Source organism: Tetrapisispora phaffii, chromosome 8 (genome assembly GCF_000236905.1).
Source record: "Tetrapisispora phaffii CBS 4417 chromosome 8, complete genome".
In the NCBI taxonomy this organism is placed as follows: Eukaryota; Fungi; Ascomycota; class Saccharomycetes; order Saccharomycetales; family Saccharomycetaceae; genus Tetrapisispora; species Tetrapisispora phaffii.
The window spans coordinates 264,989-291,266 of record NC_016527.1 but is presented as its reverse complement, the minus strand read 5'-3'; the positions used below and the strand labels follow the sequence as shown (position 1 = coordinate 291,266).

Sequence of the window (26,278 nt, the reverse complement as noted above, 5' to 3'; positions counted from 1 at the left end):
ATTCATATTCATTTCATCACATTGACTGTCTTGCTATGAAAGTTATATATTCTGATTGCTCTCTTTGATGATTCGCAGATTATATTGATGAATCTTTTATTTATTGATTGCCAAAATGTTTACATACAGGTTATTCGACTACCTTTTAGTCCAATTCCACGATTTTAATTTGTTGAACATGTATGAGTGGATTTACGTGCTCTCAATTGCGTTTCAGATATTGTAAGCACTTTTTTAATTAATGAATCCCTTACCGTATGCATGTGTCAGATACGTCTTTTTAAAGTGTTTAAAGCTTTTAATTAGCCTGAACCTTGTTTGAATTTGTTATTCTAATATTATAAAATACTGCAAAAAGATTGTAATAATATTAAGTGGATTAGAGTCACAATTATGGAATTCAATACAAGGCAATCAGATTCCGTAACAGATTGGAAATTCAATGTCAGGATAACCAAGATACCCTAAATAGAATTGTAATAATTGTTATGATATGATAATTGTGGGAAAACAAGCGTAGAACCCCTGGCAGAATCAATGGTACTGATGTTGACTGGGTGGTTAAGTTATTCGTTAGTGTTCATAGTTAGTAGGTAAGGAGTATAGTATTTAATCTGATTTGTTCTCTTATTGAATAAACTACAAATAGCAAATACTATTAGAATACCGTTTTACACTGCTGCATTTGAGACTTAAGTATCATCACATTCTGTTCCTTTTATATGTCGGTCTCTTTCAATTCATTTATTAAGCTACATATCCATTGAAGGAGTCAAACTATGGATAGACTGAATTAACTAAACGATTGGTTTAAATCTATTAGTTTCAATTTGCCTTTACAACTAATAAATCATAGATACTTTTGTGGAGAAACAAGCTTATGTTGGGTAGTTCCAACATCTAAGTTAGTGCCATTAGCCACTTCAGTTGCTCTAGTATAGTCCATCTTTTTTATAGTTAAATAATCGATTGATCTTTTATTAGTGTAATTAAACTATTCTATATAGAGTTAGATGCCCTCCTTATATATGAGTTAATCTGACAGTTGAATGAACATGTGTACGTGTTCATTCATCCTCCTAGGCTCTTTAGTGCTGTATTGTACATCTGTGTTTATCACGTAGCCATTTACATTGTAGTGAGAAATTTTCACCTACCACTTGAAAGATTGTTCTAGACCTTCTTTCCATTAGTAAGTGATCTATTAGTTCTGGACTCAAAGTGTCATAAACTCTTAGTTCTGTCACATACACTACAATAATTCTGACAACTTTGACTTCTGTTACAAATCTAGGATGCCTGACTGTTGAGGTATCCCATTGACTTTGAACTGAATTCAATAATTGTGACGCTAGTCTACGAAATAGCCTTTCCAAAAAGGTGAAGAACTCATCCTTGTTAGCTCAGTTGGTAGAGCGTTCGGCTTTTAAACATCATGTTTAAACCAAGGATACCGAAATGTCAGGGGTTCGAGCCCCCTATGAGGAGTTCTTTCTTTTTGTAGCGTTAAGTACTATAAACTTATCAAGTTGAATGAATGCACCTGCAACTTGGTAAATGAATTATTTTAATATGACAGACGGAGTTTTAATGTTTATGGCACATCAATTACTTAACCATATTGTTTACAAAATATTAAATAGAATCTTCCAGTCCGGAGAAGAGAGTTTCTTTCTAGTTACTACCAAAATCAAATTCAACGTTATTACATAAACTACAAATATAAAATAATATATTTTAAAACTTTCCTTTCCCTAGAAATTTAGTTTTTTATATGTCAATTTATTTTTCTTGAAGTGATAGAATGGTGTGTCAAGTGTGTTATTTTTCAGTAAATATAACAGTAAGTTAATTAGTTTTGGCGTGTTATGAACGAAATCCATTGATAAGTCATTAACATAATCAATAGATAGAGGATTCATTGATCGAGGTCCAAGAGACCAGAGTGATTAATCTAAATATCTAGTATATAATTTAACAGCTATTAATATATTAAAGCAATGAATTCAACTATTGAGCATGTAGTTTGAGCGATTGAGATCGAACATCATCCCGGAGATGGTGGCCTCTTGCTCCAAAGAGTCTATTTCTAAGGTTGCTGTCATTGTCTGATTTGACGATGGATATAACTGGCATGCTGTCAGTGTATATTGTCGACCGTACAGGTATATCGGGTATCTGAGTGATCAAAGAACTAATACCAGTTAGTCATGGTATCGCTTCAGATACTGCATACGACTCTACTTCAGTAGATGAGATGCAGGTCAATGATGCAGTTGTGGTTCTCGCACCTATAAACTTACCGTTTAGTAAGGACATATGTGCTATTTGGGATTTAAATCCAGGCTGGTTGACATGTGATGCATCGGTTATGATAGCATTGCTAATCATTGCTGTGTCATCAGCATACCAAATGAGCTTTTTATGCCTAGTGTCCCAAAGGAATTGTACCAGCTCACTGGCCAGACGCTTTACCGTCTTGCTAGGGTACAATGTATATCTCGCGAGAACGTTGACATAGTACAGAGTGTCGAATCTGTCTTTATGTCCCATTTATGAGGCTAGACCAGTGATTCGTTGTAACCACTCGACATCCTGTAAGTAGTGTTCTTCTTCCATCTCGATATCCTCATCACTAATATATAGGCCTGGTTGTCCAGCTACCCATGCCAACTTACCCGCCTTGCGTATCGCAATGTTCATTTTTTCCAACTTTTCAGTCAAGACCTTTTCCATCCCAAACGATATAGAACTACCAAAGTGATATTCTATATTTAAACCCAGCATATCATAGCGTATAATACTCTTAACTTCATTTCCCAAATTGATAACCTTTGTGTCATATTTGGTTTGCAATAGTTCAATAAATGATTCCGTTTGTGTTATGTCATCCGCAAAGACGACCATGTCGTCAACGAACAAACAGACTCTAAATGTACCATTATAGAATACACAGGGCCACAGTTTGACTTCCTGTAGATTGCATTCATGAGTTAAGAACGTTTTTATATTATTATACCAGTTTGCTCCACTCTGTTTTAAACCATATAAGGATTTCTGGAGTCGATATACCTTATTTTGTAGGTTAATGTGTGGTGGAGGTCTAATATAGAGTTCCTCATCAAGGTCTGCATATAAGTGTGCGGAGGATATATCCAGCTGCGTGATGAATTGTTTAGTCTCCAGTGCAATTGCCATGCACGTCATTAGTGCGGAATTGTGCACTGTATTGGATATAGCATTTTCATCGTATGTTCCAGCCTTTTGTTGGTCACCTCTTGCGACGTATCTATATTTGTGAGTTCCATCCCGTTTCTCCGTAAATATGAACATGGAATTGATTATTTGATGTTTGGGTATGTTTTCAACATCATGTAGTGTTGATTCATCCCAAGTCTGCATCTTATATAGTCGATCCAGTTCCTTACGATAAGCGGCGATGTATAGATTACGTTGCTTCACATCTCGATTTTTTGATATAGCTTCGCTATAACTCAAAGAGTCCCTTGTGGGAGTTATATTTGTTTGGTACTTTATCGCATGCAGGTAATGTATGCGCTTGCGTTTGGATTTGGAATATGAAGATAGAGTAAGGTCCTCATCATCTTCATCATCACCCGATATAGCGTTCAGTTGATCCTGCAGACTAGGCTGTGTATGTTTCCGTTTCCTGTCTCGAAATATGGATAGGGACGGAAGGTCATCAGAGTCTTTTAGTCTGGTTATCTTTTCCAGACCCCCCGAACGCTTTATGATAGGATTATGTGATAATGATGTCGAGGAATTCTTCTTCTTCTTCATAGTGGTAATGGCATGAAATGCTCGTCGCAAGTCGGCATTCTTGCCTGACTTAGCTAGTTGTGCATTCGTACGTATGAATATATCTTCATGTGATACGATTCCGTCATCGGACTTATCACTAGAATCTGATCCATCTATTATGGGTTTGATTTCTAAACTAGTGGTGTTTGTATCTATCCGTTCATCGTCAGATGACGGGGATTCTGATACAGATTTATCTCTAGTAGATTGTGATATATCTTCTGGCGGTTCTTCATGTTTCTCGATCTCGATAATAGGTTCAGGTAAATCTATAATGTCAGGTGGAGAATATGGTTTATCTTCGTGAGCGGTTAGTAGTAGCTCGTCGAAGATATTTTTATCTGGCGTAGAGAGCGAATCTGTACGGCTCACAAGTTTATAACTTGAACTATCCACAATACGATGGAGTGAGGGTATGTAAATCAAGTAGCCGTATGATACCTCTGAAGGACATAATGCGTAACCATCTCGACCTCGTATGGCTAATTTTGATTTCGCATTGGGCTCGTGCACGATCACCGGTGTGCCGAAGGGTAATATCGTTTTGATATCTAAGCCTAGTAATCCAGCAGATGCACGAGGTGAATTTTTTGTTGCAGTGCAGATAGCATTCCGCATAAGAACTGCAAACTTAACAGCATGAAACCATACCGTATTTGGTAGGTTAGTTGCATGCAGTAGTGTACGACAATCGTTCAAAAAGGTGAGATTGGTACGTTCTGCAACACCATTAGATGCCGAGTCTCCAACGGTGTTATATATCTTTCTGATACCGTATTTGCAAAATAAGTCATCAATTTCATGATTTGTATATTCAGAACCACGATCCATTTGAAAGCACTTAATTTTTGTGCCAAATTGTGTATGAATCAAGTTTATTAGTTTCCTAAATATGGCAGTAATAGTATTCGAGGATTTATTATTGATCGCAAATACCCAACGGAAACGTGTATTTTCGTCGGTAAAGGTGATGAAAGAGTCTGGTGTGGAAGCAGGTAAGTGATGTAGAGGTCCAAATATATCAGTATGAATGTATTCAAATGGTTCATAGTTGATCTGATATTTAATTCGTGAGTCAATTGTATGTCTCCGTTTTGTAGATTTGCCCTGAAGACAATATTTACATTGGAATTTGTCAATTCCCGACCAGTTAACCTTATCAGGTTCTATACCTCTGATGAGTTTCCGATCTATCGTCCGTTTAATATCTCGGATATTAATATGTCCTAGTAAATCATGAATGAACTGCATTGTAAAGGGCTTTGTAAACTCTGTACTTAACTGCTGTATCTTCTTGATTTGGGATGTTAAACAGGAGATTGGGATTGCAACATACTTATCGATGTCGGTGAGTGAACATAAGACATTATTGTTTTTGTCTTCTAATGTTCGATGTTTGGTATCTACAACGAGACCAGTCTTTTCCAATTGATAAAGACTGATTAAGTTATAGTCTACTTCCGAGGATACCAAGCTATGTACTTGATATCTTTTATTTTTTGTGAAGGTAAATTGTAGTGTACCTGACACTGGGGCAGATAGCTTTTGGTTACCTGCTCCATATAGAACATGTTTTGTATTCGGGTGTATGTTTTGTAGCAAAGTTTCGTCTTTTACTACAGTAATTTCAGCACCCGAATCAATGATTAAATAATCGTCAGCGTCTAAATTTTCTGATGAAGCAGGCCTAAGCTGTTCGTGACTTGATAATGTTGAAGTATTTTTCAAGTGATGAACTTTTTTTGCATTAGGAAACTTTTTCTTATCAATAGTCGTTGAATGTTGATGATGTTTTACCGCGGTTTTCTCGACGGTTCTACCATTTGGTGACTTAGTTTCCAGGTTGGATAAATATGGTTGTATTTTCTCGACCTGGAAAAGAACCTCTGATAATGTCATGGGCTTAGGAGTATGCACATAGAGATGTAGAATGCTACTTAGACTGGGAGGTAGACTTTTTATAAAGTTTTCACAAATGTTTTTTTCCGAAATATGAACATCCATTAATTCAGCTTCATCGATAAGCTTGTTTACCTTATCAGTGAATAATATGCTGTCCATATTTGGGTGGTATTTCAGAGAATTTAGTTCTTTAATTATAGTCTCTGGATTGCGTTTAGCAACATATCTTTTCATTGCGTAAGATATTAACGCATATTTTGTATTCGTATGCTTATCGTAAATGTCAATCAGCCATTTAGGATAAGCTGTGATAGGAACATAGTATTTGAACATATCAGTGATATACTTTTTCTCATTGTTTGTAACAATTTTCAAGTACCTTCCATACATGTCCGGAATACAGTGGGACATGTCTTGGGATTTCAGTTTATTCATAAAACCGTATAACCAGTTGTCGAATTCTGATGGATGTGAGATCTGTTCCAACGTTTCCGATGAAGAATCAATGTCATTTTTTCTTAAGTCCTGAAATGAATCATTGTTACTTCTTGTTGACTCGCCAACATTTATAGTCGGATCAGAAATCTCGGAAGATTGGTCAGGAACGTTAGATGCGTTCCCTTGGACCTTTATGTTCGATGGTGGTACAGGCGGATATCTATGGGTATGAGGTCCTGGACCATACTGGTAGGGATAGTTTGGTGGATACCATGGAAACCCACCGTGGATAACATACGGATGATGTTGAGGGTACCCATGGTAAAAACCGTTAGCATCATTTCCATATGGAGAGAAATTAAATTCATTTGGGTTTAGATCTTGTTTGACTCTAATGTCCTCATTGACCGATGATCTTGGGGAACCTTCCAAATTGGTGGAATCAATTGGATTCTTAGCAGCGCTACCATGCTCAATAGTTGTGTTCATTGCTTTAACATATTAAAATGTTGTTAGATTATATACTTTATATCTAAATTAATCTCTCTGGTCTCTTGGACCTGGATCAATGAATTATTTACTATTGATTACCGGGGTTTATATATAGATCATATTTCAATCTACCGTTCTGTCCAACGAGACGACGTCGTCGAGTTGAACACGTACAGCAGGCTGATGGTTCTACAGTACTTGTGGAGTAACAAGCTTATGTTGGGTAGTTCCAACATCTAAGTTAGTGTCATTAGCCACTTCAGTTGCTCTAGTATAGTCCATCTTTTTTATAGTTAAATAATCGATTGATCTTTTATTAGTGTAATTAAACTATTCTATATAGAGTTAGATGCCCTCCTTATATATGAGTTAATCTGACAGTTGAATGAACATGTGTACGTGTTCATTCATCCTCCTAGGCTCTTTAGTGCTGTATTGTACATCTGTGTTTATCACGTAGCCATTTACATTGTAGTGAGAAATTTTCACCTACCACTTGAAAGATTGTTCTAGACCTTCTTTCCATTAGTAAGTGATCTATTAGTTCTGGACTCAAAGTGTCATAAACTCTTAGTTCAGTCACATACACTACAATAATTCTGACAGTACTATTTATGCATTAGGAATTCTGCTATTACATTCTTGCAGGCACTATTGTTTCAGGTTTGCAACAATAATCTCCTAAAGAGGTAATATCTGGTATCGTATAGTCACTTATACGACCAGTCTCATTTCCAACACTATTAATAACGACAAGTTACACTGGCACTCGTGCAAGACCCAGTTTATATTAATCAATAATATCCCAATAGTATTACCAAACGTATTATAGAATGCTTTAATAGTGTAGTGGTTATCACGTTACCTTCACACGGTAAAGGTCCTGAGTTCAATCCTCAGTTAGAGCATTTGATTTTGTTTTTTCAAAACACGTATAATTAACTTTCTTTGAAATATTATAGACCACATTCATTCTTCATGAAGACAATATATATAAAGATCATCGGTTACAAATTCAGTATTAGGAAAAGTCAAACATTACAAATAATATTTTTGGAATATAAACATACAGTGAATAAGAAAAATTACATAAATTACGTATAAAATTTATCTGAACTTTGATATTATGGTGTATTATATCAATAGTTCTTTTAGTTTTGTTCAAAATCATATATTTTGCGATTACTAAAGAACTAATATAATTACCATGGGTGTTCATTCTTTTTGGGACATTGTCGGTCCAACCGCAAAACCAGTAAGATTAGAGTCACTAGAAGATAAGGTAATGGCGGTGGATGCTTCTATTTGGATATACCAATTTTTGAAGGCTGTTAGAGATAATGAAGGCAATTCTGTTAATAATGCACATATAGTAGGCTTTTTCAGAAGAATATGTAAACTTCTTTATTTTGGTGTAAAACCAGTGTTTGTATTTGATGGTGGAGTGCCTGTATTGAAAAGGGAGACTATCAGACAAAGAAAAGAAAGACGACAAGGGCAAAGAGAAAATGCGGTTTTGACTGCAAGGAAACTACTTGCTATCCAATTGCAAAAACAGTTACATGAGGACAAACATTCCAAAAATGGAGATAGTAATAAGCTAAGCACACTAGAGGATAACTTTGATCGAATGACAAACTTTTCCTCAATGTCATTTAAACCTCATGACGAATGGGACCTTCCAGATATCGCTGGTTTTAAGGTTGATAAAGATGACACTAGAATTCTTTCAACTGAAAAATATGACGACATCTTAAATTCTATTGAAGATGGTTTCGGTGGTGTTGATTTAGAGACTATTAACCCTGCTTCCAAAGAATTCGAAGAACTGCCTGTGGCTACCCAGTACATGATTTTGACTAATCTACGTTTAAAGTCCAGATTGAGATTAGGTTATACAAAAGAGCAGTTAGAAAATATTTTCCCAACAAGTATGCAGTTTTCCAAATTTCAAATTGATATGGTCAGAAGAAGAAATTTTTTTACCCAAAAATTATTAGCTACTACTGATGCTCCTGATGGGGGTGCTTCTAAGTTTAACGATGAAAAACTAAGAACCAGAATTGCTGGTCAATTGAATAAGGAGTACTCATTATCAAAAACAGATCAAGGCTGGGCCTTGGGTTTACAAGATGTAGAGGGGCTTCGTTCAGATAAGCCATTAGAATTGATCTCAGAAGAAGACTTATATTCTAACCAAGATGACTTTTCAATCAAGAAAGACAAAGAAATACCCAAGAAAACAAATACATTTCCAGGAGACCATATGGCAACTATTGAAGATGATGAAGATGATTTTGAATGGGAAGAAGTGGATACAAAAGTCGTGAAAGATAATAAAATAGAAGATTTCTCATTAAAAGCGGCAAAATTATCTCAGTTTAATAAGCCTGCTAATAATGTCGGCAGTCGTGCATTTTTAGATGCAAAGCATAATATAAAATTATCGCCAGTTAAAAAACCTTCTATTTCCAAGTTACCTAAAGTTTATCAAATATCGTCAGATAGTGAGGAAGAATCTTTCAAGTATATTGCAGGTAATAAAGGATATAATGAGAACAGTGAAGAAGATGATGATGATTTTAACCAACAGATAAAAGAAATAGAGATGATGGAAACTATTAAAAAAAAAATAACGTCACCCGCTTTTATTACCAAAGCAAACCAAGGACGTGATAGAGCCACACTATCGACTAGGGGAACAGCTCTAAAAAATAATGATTTTTTAAAACCCTCGAACTTAAATCAGATTGCAAGCACTTCAGTACAGTCTAATAAAATAGAGCAGACAGAATATATTTTACCAGAACCTACTACCGAAAGGAAGTTAGATTATATTATGAGCCGCATTCCAGGATTCGATCAAGTAAATCCAACTAATTCGATGTTTTTTAATAATAGTAAAGTAACAATCAATGAAAATAAAGAAATCAACAAAGATGATTCTACTGAGAAATCTGCAAAGGAGGTAGTGGAAACTCCAGTATGGTTTCAAGAAAAATCGGACATGCCAGTCAATCCCTACTCGTCTACTGAGTTCGTACATGATAAAACAAACCGTAAAGATACCGCTAATAAAAATTCAAAAGGAGATGGTTATGTCCTTTATTCCGGAGTAGCGGCTGACGAATTTTTAAACGACCATATAGTTGATTCTCAAACTCCAATTAAAAATCCTAATAATAACGATGATGACGATATCATCATAATTTCTAGTAAGGAAAAAGGAAATAACAATACAGATAAAGATAGTGTTACTGTCGATGCTCAAGATGATTTTTCAACTAAAATCAATTGTGTTTCAGAGTCCTCTGAATCAGATAATGAAAGCCAAATTGCATCTTCTCATCAGGATTCAAATAAAATTAGTAACAAGATCCCAGCTGTATTTGAGTATGATTTTTCCGAAGATGAACAGAACGATATAGTAGAAAATATAATAAAAGAAGGGCAAGAATTTAATGAATTCAAAACAAATTTAAACGAAACAGATGTAAGTAAAACTTTTATGGAAGATGATTTGTTTGAACAACAAGTAAAGAGTAAAAGAGATTCTGATGAAGTAACTCAAGATATGATAAAATCTGTTCAAGAGTTACTAACCAGATTTGGAATACCTTACATTGTTGCTCCAATGGAAGCAGAAGCTCAATGTGCAGAACTCTTGAAACTAAAATTAGTTGATGGTATTATAACTGATGATAGTGATGTCTTCCTATTTGGAGGTTCCAAAGTATATAAGAATATGTTTCATGAAAAAAATTACGTTGAATTTTATGATCAGGATAAACTGACTGTACAGCTTGGTTTAGAAAGAAGTAATTTGATCGATTTAGCGTTACTTTTAGGAAGTGACTATACCTCTGGCATAAAAGGAATAGGTCCAGTATCAGGAATTGAAATTATTGCGGAGTTTGGATCATTGGAAAACTTTAGGGATTGGTATATGGATGGTCAATTTGATAAAAATAACCAAAAGACCGAAAGTAAATTTCAAAAGGATTTAAGAAAAAAGCTTGTAAAGAATGAAATTATATTAGACTCTAATTTTCCAAGTGCTGCAGTTCGGAATGCATATTTATACCCCGAAGTAGATAGTGATAAAACAAATTTTACCTGGGGCGTGCCAGATCTTGATATGCTACGGACTTTTATGTTAAAAGAGGTTCGTTGGACCCAAGAAAAATCAGATGAAGTATTGATTCCATTAATAAAGGATATTAATAAAAGGAAAAGGAAACCGAAGCAAAAACGGTTAACAGACTTCTTCCCTACCGAATTAATCAGCACAGAGAAGATGTTAAACATGGGAAAGAGAGTCTTGACAGCTACCAATAAATTAAAAAAAGGAAACTTTAAATAAATTATTATGGAATAATATGTTACTTTTGCTAATTAGCCTCATTTGTAATACATGATGTAAAAATTCGTTGGGATACTTAGTTTCTAAAAATTGGATTTTAATAATATTTATGTGATTAGCGTTTTGTTTAAAATTAAAAAAATAATATAGATCTATAAATGTCAAGCCCATTTATTGTTCTCAACTTCGCTTTCATCTTCTAAGTCAACCTTATTCTGATCGTCTCCGATATTAAACAAAATACCACTGGCATTTTCTTTATCTCTTAAATTTGAAAAACCATCAATAAATGATTCTAAGTTCTCATTTGAAGAAGCAAGTATTTCATTTTTTACAACAATATTTTTACTATTTCCAACAGGATCTTCAATACTTTTTTTTTTGCTTATGATAACATCTTTATTCGGATTTTTCGTTGGCGTAGTTCCATTTTCGTTACTTTCTCTATTATTGAAGCCTCCTCTTAAAAATTTATTCCCAGTAATCGGACTTTGTTCTAATGTTTTCAAACGACTATCATTGTAAGATAGATTCGCCAAATAATATTCATCTTGGAATGCTTTTTTATTTTCATTATTTGATGCATCTGTGTCTTTATAATCTTTCGATACTTTAACTTCTAGTTTGTTTAAAAATATCTCGAGGTTATCATTGTTTTTACTTTCATTGTTGGCACTATAATTATTTTTTATCTGTTTTAATAAATTATGATAATTATCTGTTTCAGAATTTTTTAGTTTAATTAATGAATTCATTAAAATTTCTGTTCCGATTTCTTTGGACTTTGAGAAACAATTCAATTTAATCTGAGTATGATCCATTAAATTTTTACGCATATTGCATAATATAGATTCTTGGTAATGATTTCTCTTTACAAGTAAAGAATTATTCATAGATTCTCTCTTTTCTTTTTCAAAAATATATTCTTCAGAATTATAACCTTCTTTATTTATAATCTTTTGTAGGTTCTTATTTGCTTCGGTTATTTGTTTTGCAAAATTATTATATTCACTTTCTCTATTCATTACATTAGTAAATGCTATTTCCATTGTGTTGTAACTGTTAGTTAAAAGGCGTTCAGACATCATTTCATCATGGAAAAGAAATTTAAATTCTCTTGTAAGTTCTGAAACATCAGGATCCAAAGTGTCTAAGGTTTCTTCCCATTTTGAAAATTCTACGGTTAGCTTCGTTAATGTTTTCACGACTTTCTCTTTATTTTTCTTTAGGTCTGCTAATATCTTTTTAATTTGTTTCATATCATGTCTCTTCCAGTTTTGAATATTTTTTGGTATCACAGAATACAAGTCTTCTGATAACGATGAAGTTGTATATTTCCCCTCAATATTTTTAAGATATTTTTTTTTATCTGGCTGATCACTTGTTATATAACTTTTATCTTTATTTATATTTGGAAATATTGGTTTTGTCTCCTTGTTTGTGACATTACCATTAATAAATGTGTCGTTGCTACTGCTATCTGTGTTTGTAATATTATTCAATGATGTCGCCTCTCCAATTTCATTAGATGGGAATTCATTATTTTTTTTTGGGTAAATATGTCTTCTGAAATTTTTATTCATTTTATGAGGATTTTCATCTAATAAATTTCTTGCAGAGTGGTTATCCTTAGAATAAGTTGAATCTTTATCAATATCAAAATTCGATGCCTTTCTGAATAAATGAGATTGTTTTTTATTATACCATGGCTTAGTTTTGCCTTTCGCAATTTCTTTAATATTTAAATCATCTGTTAACGGAGAAATATATGAATATGGTAAGTCAGGGGGGGACTGTGGTTTAAAATTATTATAATTCATGTTATTGTGATTTGAATGATAGGCATTATTTATGACTTTTATTTGTGGCATCAACGGTATCTTTCAAGATATACCTGCTAACTACTTTTTATTAGAATAACTTAGAGTAAAATTTATAGGATTTATTTTATGTAGTACATATTAAGTTCAACAAATGTAACTAAAGATTTAATATCAATTTTTAGATTAATATATCAACACAATCTCTTGCGATTCTGACATTTTGAGACCGTATTAAGTTTGTGTCACCGAATTCAAAAAAAAAAAGATAATGAAAGAAAAATTACCAAAAAAAATTGCCACCTGCCAGAATTGAACTAGCGACCTTTGCATTACAAGTGCAACGCTCTACCACTAAGCTAAGGAGGCAATAACTAATAGTACAAGTGTTTTTTGTTTAATTTATCTTGATTATGCTGTCATTGTGATACGTTTTATTATAGTGACTATCAGGAGGAATCTTGCTCAATAGTTGTATTTGTTGAAAATGACACTGGTCGTATAAGTGACTATACGATACCAGATATTACCTCTATACGAGACTATTGTTGTAAAACTGAAACAATAAGTCCTCACGAGAATGTAATAGCAGAATTTCTAATGCATAAATAGTACTGTAGAACCATCACTCTGCCATACGTGTTCAATTCGACGACGTCATCTCGTTGGACAGAACGGTAGATTGAAATATGATCTATATATAAACCCCGGTAATCAATAGTTAACAATTCATTGATCCAGGCCCAAGAGACCAGAGAGATTAATCTAATTATATAGTATATAATTTAACCACATTTTAATATATTAAAGCAATGAATTCATCTATTGAGCAGTATTTCACATCAGAAATGTGACCAAGTTCTAAAACTTCTATTATCATTACTGATTGTAATTTGTCTTTACTAATAATGGAACGTATATACTATAAATTTCTATTATAAATCTCAGATTCCTGACAGTAACAGAAATTGACAGAGTTCGAATGATATTTCAGGGCTCGATAAATAATATAGATGGCGCAACTGATATAACGTATAAGCTATCATTTAGTAACTTTTATAAGGTCATAGTCATTATTGATTTTACAGCATTACAAATAAATAATATATATCCATATTAGGTAACCGAATGTGCTGCATCTAAACCTTAAGTCTTTATATTTCTACAGTCTATCATCTAATTATAATGCAGCGTACAAGTACTAGGATTTAAAAAATGCAATGTTAAGAGAAACTTTCGATCTAATCATAAAGGGAATGACAAAGACGGAATAATAATAACGCCTTAGTAAATTTACTCATTATGGAAATCTGTCATTCCATGCTATATCAACATTATTTTCATCTAAAATATCCTTATATTCATCACTTGCACCAAATAATTCTCTAGTTAATTTATCCATGTTAGGAACTTGGCCATTACTTAAACTGATATCAATTATTGTATTGCTGATATTTTGGAAAACCTCAGCGCAGTTTTTAGCAAACACCCATTTTTCTCCAAAATGTTGTAAGATATCAACACATTGTTGAATTTCCTTCTTACTCTCAGTAATATCTATGCTCCATTGGCATAAACAATATAACATGGTATTACAGATAGAGAGTGCTCTGAATAACGTTATCCAATTAAGGGGTAACATCTTCTTCTTGTAAAGTATGTACGTAAACTTCAATGCTTTTAAACAAAATTCGCCAAGTATAGTTAAGGATTCTAATGATGGTTTAGGAATTAATGCAGATGGTCTATAAAGCATGATTTGGAATTGACTGTATCTCATCGCCAGCCAAATATCCGAACTGTTAAATGATATCATGTCGTGATCATCTCCTATCATCTCGCTATTGAAGTAAGCCATAGAATAATTCGCAGTTTTCTTTTGTTGAATTTTTGCACGTTGTTCAGTATAGGTGTCATCTATTTCTTTTCTTAAGTCGGCAATTAGTTGAAGTTTTTCTTGAGGGCTATAATCGTGTTTAACAGCAGCTACTGAGTGTATTTTATTGTATATACGACCACTTAATCTACGCAAAGTAATTGTCATTAATGTTACTTCGATGTCACTTTCTTCCTCTTGAATTAAAGCACGAGGAGGAGGTACATTAATCGAATCATCTGAAATGGCAGACATTTTACCCAATGACGTAGAAACTAAACGTTCATAACAGTATGCGCTCCAGAATATTCTATTCCTTATTTCAACATCAGCAACTGACATTTGCCTTAACTTGGTCTGTGTCAATGATCTATTTAACCCTAACGCAATCACTAACCTCATAATAATACCACTTATGGTCCAAGATGAAACACCTTTTGGTTCAAAAAACGAATAAACCCCAAGTAATAATAAACAAATTACTGTGTCAATGTTTTGTAACTTTACCACTGCGGAAAATTTTTTCATTGCTAAGTATGCAAAATGTTCACTTAATAACTCTTGATCTTTTGATAGCATTCCTGCTCTGTGTAAAGTCGTACAACCGATAGCCATGATCATATTCAATTTAAATATAAATGTTTCGCTATATTGTCCATCCATTTGCGTGAAATCTCTAATGGTTGAAACACTGTTTAAGAAGGCAATTTTATCTATCATCGGGAAAGTTCTATGATTATGGTTAAAATATGCAGCAATAAATCTATCATATAATGATCTATCAACTGCTCTGAATGAGTGATCTTCCGTTACCCAAGGTGTATCCTTTGCACCTTGAAATACAGATGAAATGGTCTCTACTTGAATAGCAGAATCTGTAATTGGTGTTGAATCTATCATTTCAACATTGAATGTTGAAATTTTCTCATTGTATGCTTTATTGTTATTTATTTTATTATTTGATAGTTGATTTCTTATACCACTTCCAGCTCGAGTACCAAAATTTAGAACGAGGGGATTGGTAAGTTTCGTAGTTGAGCCATTATTATCATTATTATTCGATATTAAATTTGTAAAAGATGGAACTGGCAAGGTAGATAACTGATCTAATGGCAAATTTGGATTATCCTTTGAAAATTTTGAAATTGTATTCCCACTGTTGGCGTAGAGAAAAGTGTTATTTTTCACATTGGAGTTATCATTATTAAGATTATCCATATTTTCAACTGAAAAAATATTTGATAACCCTTTTTCTATATTTCCAGCTGCTGTCATTAATGTATTACTAGAACTTGTATTTTTTGGAATAAAATCGGAATTTAAAGCAGATATCAACGAAGATATACCTTCCATTTGATTTTGTAAATTTGTGCCAGATAGAGTCTTTATACTTGTATCAAGCATATTATCAGACATTGAATTTGGCGTATATGAATGTTCTGGATTGTTCATATTGTTTGCTGGTTGATTTGCATGCATATCCGAAAATGGTGTTGAATCGGACTGTAAATTAGATGAACTATTATTTTTTGATAATGTCATATTGTCATTTTTCCTTATCATCTTCCGATCTTTTTTATCATTCGTTATGGTTAATTTCTTTTTCTTAGGATTAAACTCACCTCTCAGCATTGCAGCTTTTAGCTCTTTCTTAGATCTTCTTGGCAATCTTCCTATGTATTCACAAGCATAATGAGATGCAACACAATTTGAACATTTTGGCATTTGTCTCAAACATTTTTTCTTCAATCTCCTACATCTAGAACAAGAATACGATTGAAGTTGTTGCCCACCAAATGAAATTGTGTCCTTTAAGTCAGCATTATCCGAATCAATATTTTCATAACATTTCATAACATCCGTCGGGGACTCTATCGGAATATCATTAATGTGGTCATCCGTTGAGTTTTCTACAGATTTCATTTCTAAATTCTTGATATTTTTAATTTCATCAATTTCGTTATCTGGGGTAATAGTAGATGATTGGTTTACCATTAAGTCGGCCTTATTAGATGTCATAGAACCACTATTAGAATCATTGGAAGTTCCGGTATCCATAATTAAACTAGTTACTTTTGTATCTTGTGAAAGTTCGGGGAAATTCTGTATGTTCCTATTGGATTCTATTTATTAGTAAAATACTATCTCTGGTTTTTTTATATGAATAGGCTTCTTATCAATGCATCCAACCCAAGTATTCAGTTAAAAAAAAGTAACAATGATAAATAAGTCAAGAATACGTCTATTAAATCTTGAACTACTTAAAGTACTGCATTCATACCATCAAAAATCTTCGAATAACATTCATTGAATTAAGTATATTGATGACTTCTAAATTCACTGAAATAGTTTTATACCAGTTTCTTGATCTCGAAACTCGATATAAAACTTATTATGAAGAAGAAAGAAAAACATCGAAACCGCACAAAAAAGAAATGGAAGAAAAAGAAACGTTGGAGAGAGAAGAGAACGATGTGAATGGAAATGCATTCATAAGTTCTGTTCGATAAAAGAGTACCTTTAGATCGATAAAAGAAGTGTCAGCAATGATAAAAAGAGAGAGCAAAAGTAAGAGCGTCGCCTGATATAATATGGTCTTCTTGACACCTTCTGGACGTCAATTGAGAGTACTTCAAGTTTTCAGGTATTCGGCTTACAGCAAAAGCGATTGCAACTTAATTGATTACAGCATAGCTGTGCTCATGCCACTTGGTACGTCTTCTTACTTCTTGTCTCCGTCTCTCTGCACAATGGATCTCCATATTGACATATGCTATGTTTTATAGAAGTGTACATATGAGTACTATATAACTAATACTCATCTAGTGGAATAAAATAGGTAGCTCGGTGAATATGGATGTAACATTTGATACAGTACCCCCCTCCAGTAGCATAACTTGACAAGAAATCTTAAAACGTTTTAAAAGTCATATAAAATAATTTCTTTCGTATCTAAACTCTAACTAATTACAAATATGGGGCGATCAGGCCAACTTCTCCAATTCATCTTCTTCAATTGGGATCAATTTATATGGTAGTCCCTTCTCTCTCAATATTTTTGCATGTTTAATTAACATTTTATTTCTCTCAGTTTTGTTGTCTTTGCTTGTTGATCTCAATTCTCTGTGATATGTGTCCCACTTCACTGGTTTGAAATTACTGGTTGGATCGTAATTTGTGTCGTCTAGTAATTTTTGTAAATGCCTATAATATTCAATATCCGTGAGCTCTGGAAAGGAATGATAACTTTCACTATTATTATCAGGTTTAAATGTATGTGGGATATGAATTTTATTTTCGAAAACTTGAGATAATACCGCAGCTTGTAATTCTGCTAGTGGGAAAGGAATAATCATTTGTGATAGTAAGATAAATCCAATCGAATGGTCGTTGGTGTATAATATCTGTTCCCATAAGTTATAAACTCTACCAGATCCACTATCAGAAGCAATATCGCCATTTGGATTATTTGTCAATAGAATATTCTTTAATCTTTTCTCCATGAATGGGAAATTATACTTGTAACCGGTAGCACAAATGATATAATCAATATCATTTATAACCCTTCCATCTAGTAATGATACTGTGTGGGTCTTAGCATCGCATTCCACTATTTTAGGAACAAATTCTACGCAACCCATTTCCCATAATAGATCGTGAATCATATCATTTTTGCTCAATTCATTTACACTATTATAGACTTTCTTAGCGACAGTAGCTAATTGGACGACAATATCCTGGCCTGAGCTACCATTTCCGATTACAACAACTGTTTTATCTTTGGCAAATTGGCAATTTTGAAAATCTTTCGAATGAAATACCATCTTCTCTTCTAAACTTTCTTTCATACCAAGTATATTAGTTGGAAAATTACAATACTCATAGTGACCATTCGATACAATTACATAATCGTACAATTCAGTCTTTGTTTCCTTATTAGATAAATTTATGGTAGTAATTCTCCACTTTGATTCTGTTTCAACCTTTTCAATATTCTCAACCTTTGTTTCTAAATGCATAACTAGATTATCCTTGTTTTTAAGAAACTTTTCGTAGTAACTTTTTAAGTAATGTAGAACATCTTTTCTCTTAGGGAAAGTGGAGACATCTTCAGGGAACGGGAAATCGCTAAACTGCATCAACTGTTTGCAAATATTAGTCTCTAAGTGATCGTACATAACCTTACCGTCCTTATTATTATCATCATAATTCCAGACACCACCAATTGAAGATTGTTTTTCAAATAAATCAATACGATATTGAGGACAATTACGCAAGAACACCCTTGCCGTTGCTAGGCCACCTGGTCCAGCGCCAATGATTGCTAACTTTTTGGTATTATTGATGTATGTCATTTAGTTGTTCCTTTGTAAGATCAATGGACAATTATTATTGAATGATTTTTGTTCCTAATAATCTTAATATTTATTGAATTGTTCATTTCTTTTATATAAGTGTAATTGAGTTATTTATTTTTCCTTAAATATGTAATAAAAAAGTTAATTAATTGCAACACTCCAAAATGCTAAACATTTGCTCTCTTTTCTGCATGTTATAATAAAATAGCAAGAGTCAAAACCTCAATGGTAATAGATGTGATAGCTATTGAATTAAAATTGATATTGATGAAATAAGTATGATAGACTGCTATCAGGAATTGATTAACTATGGGAGATCTCGAATGAGATTTTTTGACATGATATCAAGGACATTTTGTATAATCTCAGTTAAATATTCATTAGATCACCCTATTTACTCTATTAAAACATGTTTTGCATATTCATTGATGTATTGAATATGATCAATTAAAAACGTTTTAGGGTAAAACAAGATTTTTAGTGACATGCCAGACTATTGTCGGAAGTCGAGCCATTTAATAAAAAACCCCATGAATAATTTCCCCATATTGTTCCAAAGAGGATAGCCAACATTAACCATCCATTGTAGGTCATAAAAATCAACATGATCATGAAAGAAAAGGTAACTTGTAAACCATAGTAACAGCTATTCATTAGTTTAATTCGTTTTTCTAATTTGGAGCCTGTATTGTTCACATTTAAATTCAACGTAGAATTGTAATATAATTGTTTCTTATGTATGAACTGTTTCAAAAACTCATAAACGTAGCATAGAAATGCAATAGCCAAAATACTTAAAACCAAATCAAGTGTAGTTCTAATATGCCACCATTTGAATACAACACAAACGTTTTTATAGTCCCATGTAAATATCATATTCATCGAACAGGTTTCATCGCCCATATCCATATGATCATGATTGGAATGATCAGGTACATTGCTAATCAAATGTGATGAATGGTCCATAATGTTTTGTTGATATAATTAAATGATGTGCGATGTTCGATTAGAAAGTTGCATTTATAGTCAATACATTAACTTTAATCCCTAATCTGAAAATTGACTAAATATTTATAATGAATGTATTTGTGTGTATAAATCAATATTAAATCTACTTCAATGCAAGCATTTAAACAGTTATAAACTAAGATAGTGAAGTTTGCAGGAAAAGGATTAGTTCCCTCAATTTTTTTAAATTTCAGTTTTTTACGACTGTAAGTATGATAAAGATTAACCATGTGTTATAGCTGTTATAAAACAATGATTGTGATTATGCTGTCCCTATGATAAATATATACACCCAGATATAATGATCACTTTGCTAAACAGATAAGTTAAACATATACAATAATTATTAAGAATTTAAGCTTAGAAAAACAATATCTATTATTAAACCTTATAAGATTCGTTAATGAGCGTTAAAAAGTAAACTAGCTAAATATGTAAATATATTAAATAAAAGTCATGAAATATTTTGATATATTAAACTGTTTAGATTTTGTCACCGTGGTGGAATTTAGCACCGGCGAAGACAGCCTTGTCACCTAATTCTTCTTCAATTCTTAAGATTTGGTTCAACTTAGCTAATCTTTCGGATCTAGCTGGAGCACCAGTCTTAATTTGACCAGTTCTTAAACCAACAACTAAATCAGCAATGAAGACATCTTCAGTTTCACCAGATCTGTGGGAAACCATGACACCCCAACCGGCAGCGAAGGAGTCGTTAGCAGCCTTGATGGATTCAGATAAGGTACCGATTTGGTTAACCTTTAATAATAAAGCATCAGCAGCCTTCTTTTCGATGGCAGTGGCAATTCTAGCTGGGTTGGTGACAGTTAAGTCATCAGCAACAATTTGGATACCAGCGGTCTTGAAGAAATGGCTCCAAGCTTCCCAGTCATCTTCGGCAAATGGATCTTCAATGGAGATAATTGGGTATTTCTTCATTAAAGAGTGATATAAGTCAGCTAATTGTGGACCAGATAACCACTTAGATTTGTCAGATTCTGGGTTCTTGAAGTCTAAGTCGTACTTACCGTCTTTGAAGAATTCAGAAGAGGCACAGTCTAAACCGATCTTGATCTTACCATCGTGACCAGCAGCCTTGATAGCATCAACAATCAAGTCTAAAGCTTCTTCAGCAGTTTGAATATCTGGAGCAACACCACCTTCGTCACCGACGTTACCGGCGGAGGAACCGTATCTCTTCTTGGTTAGAGACTTTAAGTTGTGGTAAACTTCAGAACCCATTCTTAGAGCTTCAGAGAAAGAAGAAGCACCAGTTGGAGCAATCATGAATTCTTGTAAAGCTAAAGCACCACCAGCGTGGGAACCACCGTTCAAGACGTTTAAGAATGGAACTGGTAAGACGAATGGAGAGGTCTTAGCGGAAGAAATGTCAGCAATGTGTTGGTATAATGGGACGTTCTTTTGGGCGGCGGCGGCTCTGGCAGCAGCTAAAGAAACACCTAAGATAGCGTTAGCACCTAACTTAGATTTGTTTGGAGTACCGTCTAAGGATAATAAGAAGTCATCAACGGCTTGTTGGTTGGTGACATCTAAGTTAGCCTTGATTAAAGCTGGAGCAATGACGTTGTTGACGTTGTTAACAGCGTTTAAAACACCCTTACCCATCCATTTGGATTTGTCTTCATCTCTCATTTCTAGAGCTTCGTGAATACCAGTGGAAGCACCAGATGGGACAATAGCTCTGAAAACACCCTTTTCGGTGGTTAATTCAACTTCGACAGTTGGGTTACCACGGGAGTCGTAGACGTATCTACCAAAAACTTTAGAAATAGCCATTTTGATTGTTGTTAGTTTGCTTGTTTAGATAAAAATATCCTTGGTGTTTTTAAATTGAAATAAGAAATAAGGAAGTAGAAAAACTTACAAGAAAAAAGAACATAATGGAAGAAGAAGATTTAATGGAAGATGACAATTAACAAGTTGAAAAGGATACTATATAACAACAATTCATAAGTGTTTATATATGTTTTAAAAAATCTTCAAATTCCTCAAAATTTATAATTTCATAAAATTATTTAGTGTGGAAAGTGATGTTGCAGTTGTTGTTCTTGTTGTACTATAACAAAGAGAAAGGAAGAGGAAATTCAAAACAAAAGCAACATAAAAACTCTTGCATGCACACCTTACTTACCTGCTTACTCTTTAGTTCAATTGAGATGCTATGAGCTAGTTAGCCCTCTTCAAATTTAGAATCAACTTAAGAGAGAATTTTAACTCAATCCTTTAAAACTTACAATATAGAGTAGTTCAGTTGGTCATTAACAGTTGAATTTACATGTTGTTGTTAGTTAAAAGAGTAGAAAATTTCACTCACACACTCATAAACTCACACATACCTCATCCTCATAGTGGAAGATGTAAAGAGGTATGGAGAACAATTTAGAACAGCCATTAATTAAAATAAATAAAATAATAAAATGAAAAAGAGGGAAATAAATCGAAGCCTATACTCTGTGTAACAACTATTAAACACCAGTATTTGTAGTGCTATTGCCAGAACCTCTCTGGTTGAAGCCCATCCCTCTATTTCTCTAGTACTGTTGAAGGTATAACTAACTGCTTGTGTAACAGTAAGCATAATTAAGCGTCTATGTCGCGAGTAAAGCAATTTAAAAAAAACTACTTGGTCAAATCTTACAATGCATACATGCATACACACTGTTAAGAAATTGAATATATTGAATTGAACGATGTGGAATGTGCAGTGACAAGTTCGGTTTCGAGCAATACGATAAGAATAAGCGAGTTAACTATGGTTTATTAAGGTATTTTCCGTGTTGTTGAGTGAAAAATGGTGATTATGGTGGCTGACAGTAGTGGTGGCGGTGGTGGGTGTTTCTGTTTCTTGCTGGAATCTTATTTTTCTTTCTTTTTTGTTTTTGTCAATTGTGCGGTGTATGTTAGTGTGTGAACATTGGAGGTTTTTTCAGGGTCGGCTTCCACTAATTGTGTGATTGTTAGACTTTTCGAAACCTTGAGAGTCTCGCTGTGGTTGCTGCGATATTTTCATTTCTTGGCTTATTATGGATTCATTTGGGATTCCTGTTATGTTTAAATATTTAGTGGAAGTCTGATTAGAAGATGGAAGATGTTTTCTATGTCGTTTGTATGCTCTGTATGTGCGTGTCTGCGTGTGTGCATGTCTCTGGTACGCAAGTACACGCACTTTTTCCTGTTCTGTGTTGTCAAAACACGTTCCGTTCGTTTTATGAAGGACGTTGTTTCATTGTATATTGAGAAAAGGGTAACACTCTTAAGACGTTTAAGATTTTTAAGATATTTTTAGTGTTCACGTGACTGTATGCTGTCTCTCTTGTATTTTTGTTTTTTCAGAGAGAGCGGAAGGTATATAATGCTTATTTGTTATTAAAATTATGTTGATGCGTATACTAGTTTATATTATTGACCTAATGCATTGATTAATCTTTCTGTATTGTAATTACTATTGGTTGTTGTCGTAGTAGTATTACTACTGTTGAAAAATGATGGGTTAATATTTTTAGCTGACTTGGTTGCTGTTCTATTTCTATGATAATAATGATTCAATCCTTCCATAAATGCAGCTCTATGTTGTTCAAAACTATTTGACATTCCATTTGTATAATATAATAGTTCAGGTATAATCTTAGAGATGGCTTCTTCTTCATTGAAAATGTAAGATTTTGTTTCATCATGTTCTTTAATATCATTGTAGTCTGATTCATTTTTATGTGATAAGTATCGATCAAATAAAATTGGATCAATTTTACATAATGTTCTTCTCATTGATGTAATAAACTTACAGAATTTGTAAATTATTTCAAAAATTTGTAATTGCATTTGAAACATTTGTGATAGACAACAATTGGTCATAATATTTGTTAAACATTCTTGAAGATTTAATTGCCAATCAATTATATTCGTACCATTTAAATTACTAAAGTTAATAAAATTTGTCATTTCTGCTTCAATTACATTTTGACTGTAATATTCAAGGATCACTTTAACAAATTTATTCATCTTGTTATGTGTAATCCTACATTTTTGTATTATATTTCGTTTGATTTCCATTGAAAATCCATTGTATCTCCAAATTAAATTTTTGTTAATTTCATACCATGTGTCATCCAATAATTTACTATAATATTGTAAAAGATATGTATATCTTGAGATTATTTGAAACTGTACCATGCTGGTTCTCGTAACTATCACATTTAATGGGAACGGTATAATTACTTCATGTTGAATGTAGTGAATGGTACTCTTGATAGATTTCTCAGTCAATTTATCACTCTCAACATCCTCTACTAACATTTCTCTCAAAGTTTGGAAGTTACTTGCTTCAAATATACTATCTTTTTTCATATTGTTATTTCCAAATGCACTTTCAGAACTATTTACAAAATTAGATTCGTTAATATATTGTGAAACAACTTTTTCAAATGACTGCGTATCTAATTGTAAATTCAATAACTTCAGCACAATGTCATCTTCATCCTGTCTACTTAGTTTCTCCGCTTCTAAATTCCCTTGGAACCTAAGTTCTAAATGTTCATGGTTTTTAGAAGAATAATATCGGGTCAAATCAAACATGTTCTTTGATAAGAATTTATGCAAATGGTTACCGTTTTGATAACCAAAATAATGTTTTTGTAAAAGCCTAATGAAGTGTATTAGATCATAGTTTTCTAAATACATGTCCAAGCACATCTTATTTGCTCTTTTGTACCACTTATCAATATAAATATCTAGATTTGTACTTTCCATTAGATCAACAAATGTTGGCGTCTCTATTGGCTCGGTTTCATCTATTGGCAATTGTACTATATTATAACTCATCTTGACTACATTCAGAAGCTTACCAGTCATTAGAACTTTGAATAATCTATCTGAACCATCGCTTAAACTGAATTCATCCAAAAGCCCATCTTTACGTATAATATACTGGGTATCCCATACTCTATCGCCAAACTTCAGCGTTGAACTAATAGTATCTTCATTTTTCATTGTATCCATTATCATAAACTCTTCATATGGGTCCTCTAATTCCCCTTGTATTAACCAACTGTTTAACATTTTATAATAATCAATTGCGACGCTATTTAAAATAGTTTTCAAGAATTCAATACTAACTCTATCGCCTAAGTTTTCCTGTATTAGATTTTTCAAAATCTTCAATATTATTCCACCTTTTGCTATGCTTTGTAATGAAGTATCAGTCACTAAAATCATACCGTTTTTGAATTGACTTTGTTCCTTAAGATCATTCATAAAATTATTAAAGTCTTCTTGCATATGATCCATTGCTTGTCTTTCTTCCATTTCTTTTTGTATTTTCGAACAAATATCATACAACAATCTCATTTTTTTGGAAATATCATGAGCATTTGTCAACTGTTCGAAATCTCTAATTGTAAACGTTGGATTATTTTTATATTCATTTTCTAATGTGTCTACTACGAATTTTAAATATGTTTCATGTAAAAAATGTCTTATCTCAAAACTTAACCTTTGTAATGTTTTCCCATATTTTAAGTCAGACCATTTTTCACTAAGTTTGGTAAGTATGATGTATAATTGACCTAATTTAATGATTCTATGACATATTGACTTCAATGAAGAATCCATCATTTTTGCAATTTTAAATTCTGGAATTGTATTATCAGAATATGGACTGTAGGCATTATTATAACGAATATATGCACCTTCTAAACCCAGTATAATATTTAATAAATCATGCACAACCAGTGATTCTTGTATCCTGCTTTGTTTGGGATCAGATAACAAATTCAGTGGATATGTTTTAATCTTAGAATCTGTATTAGATAAAGGTTGATAATTAACTTGTCTACCTAGAAAAGGTGGGTCTAAGAAATCACCACTTAGATCTAAATCATTTATACTCTCAAGTAGTTTAACGTTATCCTCAACATCTTTAATCTCCATGGCTACTCGGCTACTTGGTTATATTATATTTGATATTGATATGGACGAATTGGCGGTTAAATATTTACAATTGCCTGCAATCAACAACAAATTTTATTTTGTTTACTGTCTTCCTTTTTTCTGTATTTATATGTTTAAACATATAAATATATCTAATATCGAGTACAATACAAGCTGTAAATTAAGCATTTCAATTTGAATACTTGATAAATTAAAGTTAAAGCAAGAACATCTCATCTCCACTGTCTAGTAA

General features: G+C 33.0%; 8 protein-coding genes and 3 non-coding genes across 11 annotated transcripts; 3 read left to right on the top strand and 8 right to left on the bottom strand.

The window, feature by feature from the left end:
* The first annotated feature begins 1,392 nt into the window (after positions 1-1,392).
* On the top strand, positions 1,393-1,488 carry TPHA0Htrna10K. The gene is made up of 2 exons: positions 1,393-1,430; positions 1,452-1,488. It is a non-coding gene; the product is annotated as a tRNA-Lys (tRNA).
* A 1,065-nt stretch (positions 1,489-2,553) lies between these two features.
* TPHA0H01270 (uncharacterized protein) lies at positions 2,554-6,651 on the bottom strand (the record flags this gene model as incomplete). The annotated part of the gene is made up of 1 exon (XM_003686721.1): positions 2,554-6,651. One exon carries the CDS (start codon positions 6,649-6,651, stop codon positions 2,554-2,556), a length of 4,098 nt encoding a protein of 1,365 aa, XP_003686769.1.
* Positions 6,652-7,489: 838 nt separating this feature from the next.
* TPHA0Htrna10V lies at positions 7,490-7,562 on the top strand. Its single transcript has one exon. It is a non-coding gene; the product is annotated as a tRNA-Val (tRNA).
* A 299-nt stretch (positions 7,563-7,861) lies between these two features.
* Positions 7,862-11,017, top strand: RAD2 (ssDNA endodeoxyribonuclease RAD2; the record flags this gene model as incomplete). Its single annotated transcript, XM_003686720.1, has 1 exon — positions 7,862-11,017. One exon carries the CDS (start codon positions 7,862-7,864, stop codon positions 11,015-11,017), a length of 3,156 nt encoding a protein of 1,051 aa, XP_003686768.1.
* A 161-nt stretch (positions 11,018-11,178) lies between these two features.
* On the bottom strand, positions 11,179-12,888 carry TPHA0H01250 (uncharacterized protein; the record flags this gene model as incomplete). Its single annotated transcript, XM_003686719.1, has 1 exon — positions 11,179-12,888. The coding sequence occupies one exon, from the start codon at positions 12,886-12,888 to the stop codon at positions 11,179-11,181; it is 1,710 nt and encodes a 569-aa protein (XP_003686767.1).
* Positions 12,889-13,134: 246 nt separating this feature from the next.
* Positions 13,135-13,206, bottom strand: TPHA0Htrna7T. Its single transcript has one exon. It is a non-coding gene; the product is annotated as a tRNA-Thr (tRNA).
* A 931-nt stretch (positions 13,207-14,137) lies between these two features.
* STB5 (Stb5p) lies at positions 14,138-16,771 on the bottom strand (the record flags this gene model as incomplete). The annotated part of the gene is made up of 1 exon (XM_003686718.1): positions 14,138-16,771. One exon carries the CDS (start codon positions 16,769-16,771, stop codon positions 14,138-14,140), a length of 2,634 nt encoding a protein of 877 aa, XP_003686766.1.
* A 926-nt stretch (positions 16,772-17,697) lies between these two features.
* FMO1 (N,N-dimethylaniline monooxygenase) lies at positions 17,698-19,068 on the bottom strand (the record flags this gene model as incomplete). Its single annotated transcript, XM_003686717.1, has 1 exon — positions 17,698-19,068. The coding sequence occupies one exon, from the start codon at positions 19,066-19,068 to the stop codon at positions 17,698-17,700; it is 1,371 nt and encodes a 456-aa protein (XP_003686765.1).
* Positions 19,069-19,548: 480 nt separating this feature from the next.
* CTR2 (low-affinity Cu transporter) lies at positions 19,549-20,037 on the bottom strand (the record flags this gene model as incomplete). The annotated part of the gene is made up of 1 exon (XM_003686716.1): positions 19,549-20,037. One exon carries the CDS (start codon positions 20,035-20,037, stop codon positions 19,549-19,551), a length of 489 nt encoding a protein of 162 aa, XP_003686764.1.
* Positions 20,038-20,562: 525 nt separating this feature from the next.
* On the bottom strand, positions 20,563-21,876 carry TPHA0H01210 (phosphopyruvate hydratase ENO2; the record flags this gene model as incomplete). Its single annotated transcript, XM_003686715.1, has 1 exon — positions 20,563-21,876. One exon carries the CDS (start codon positions 21,874-21,876, stop codon positions 20,563-20,565), a length of 1,314 nt encoding a protein of 437 aa, XP_003686763.1.
* A 1,623-nt stretch (positions 21,877-23,499) lies between these two features.
* SPC97 (gamma-tubulin-complex subunit SPC97) lies at positions 23,500-26,025 on the bottom strand (the record flags this gene model as incomplete). Its single annotated transcript, XM_003686714.1, has 1 exon — positions 23,500-26,025. The coding sequence occupies one exon, from the start codon at positions 26,023-26,025 to the stop codon at positions 23,500-23,502; it is 2,526 nt and encodes an 841-aa protein (XP_003686762.1).
* Between the last annotated feature and the right edge of the window lie 253 nt (positions 26,026-26,278).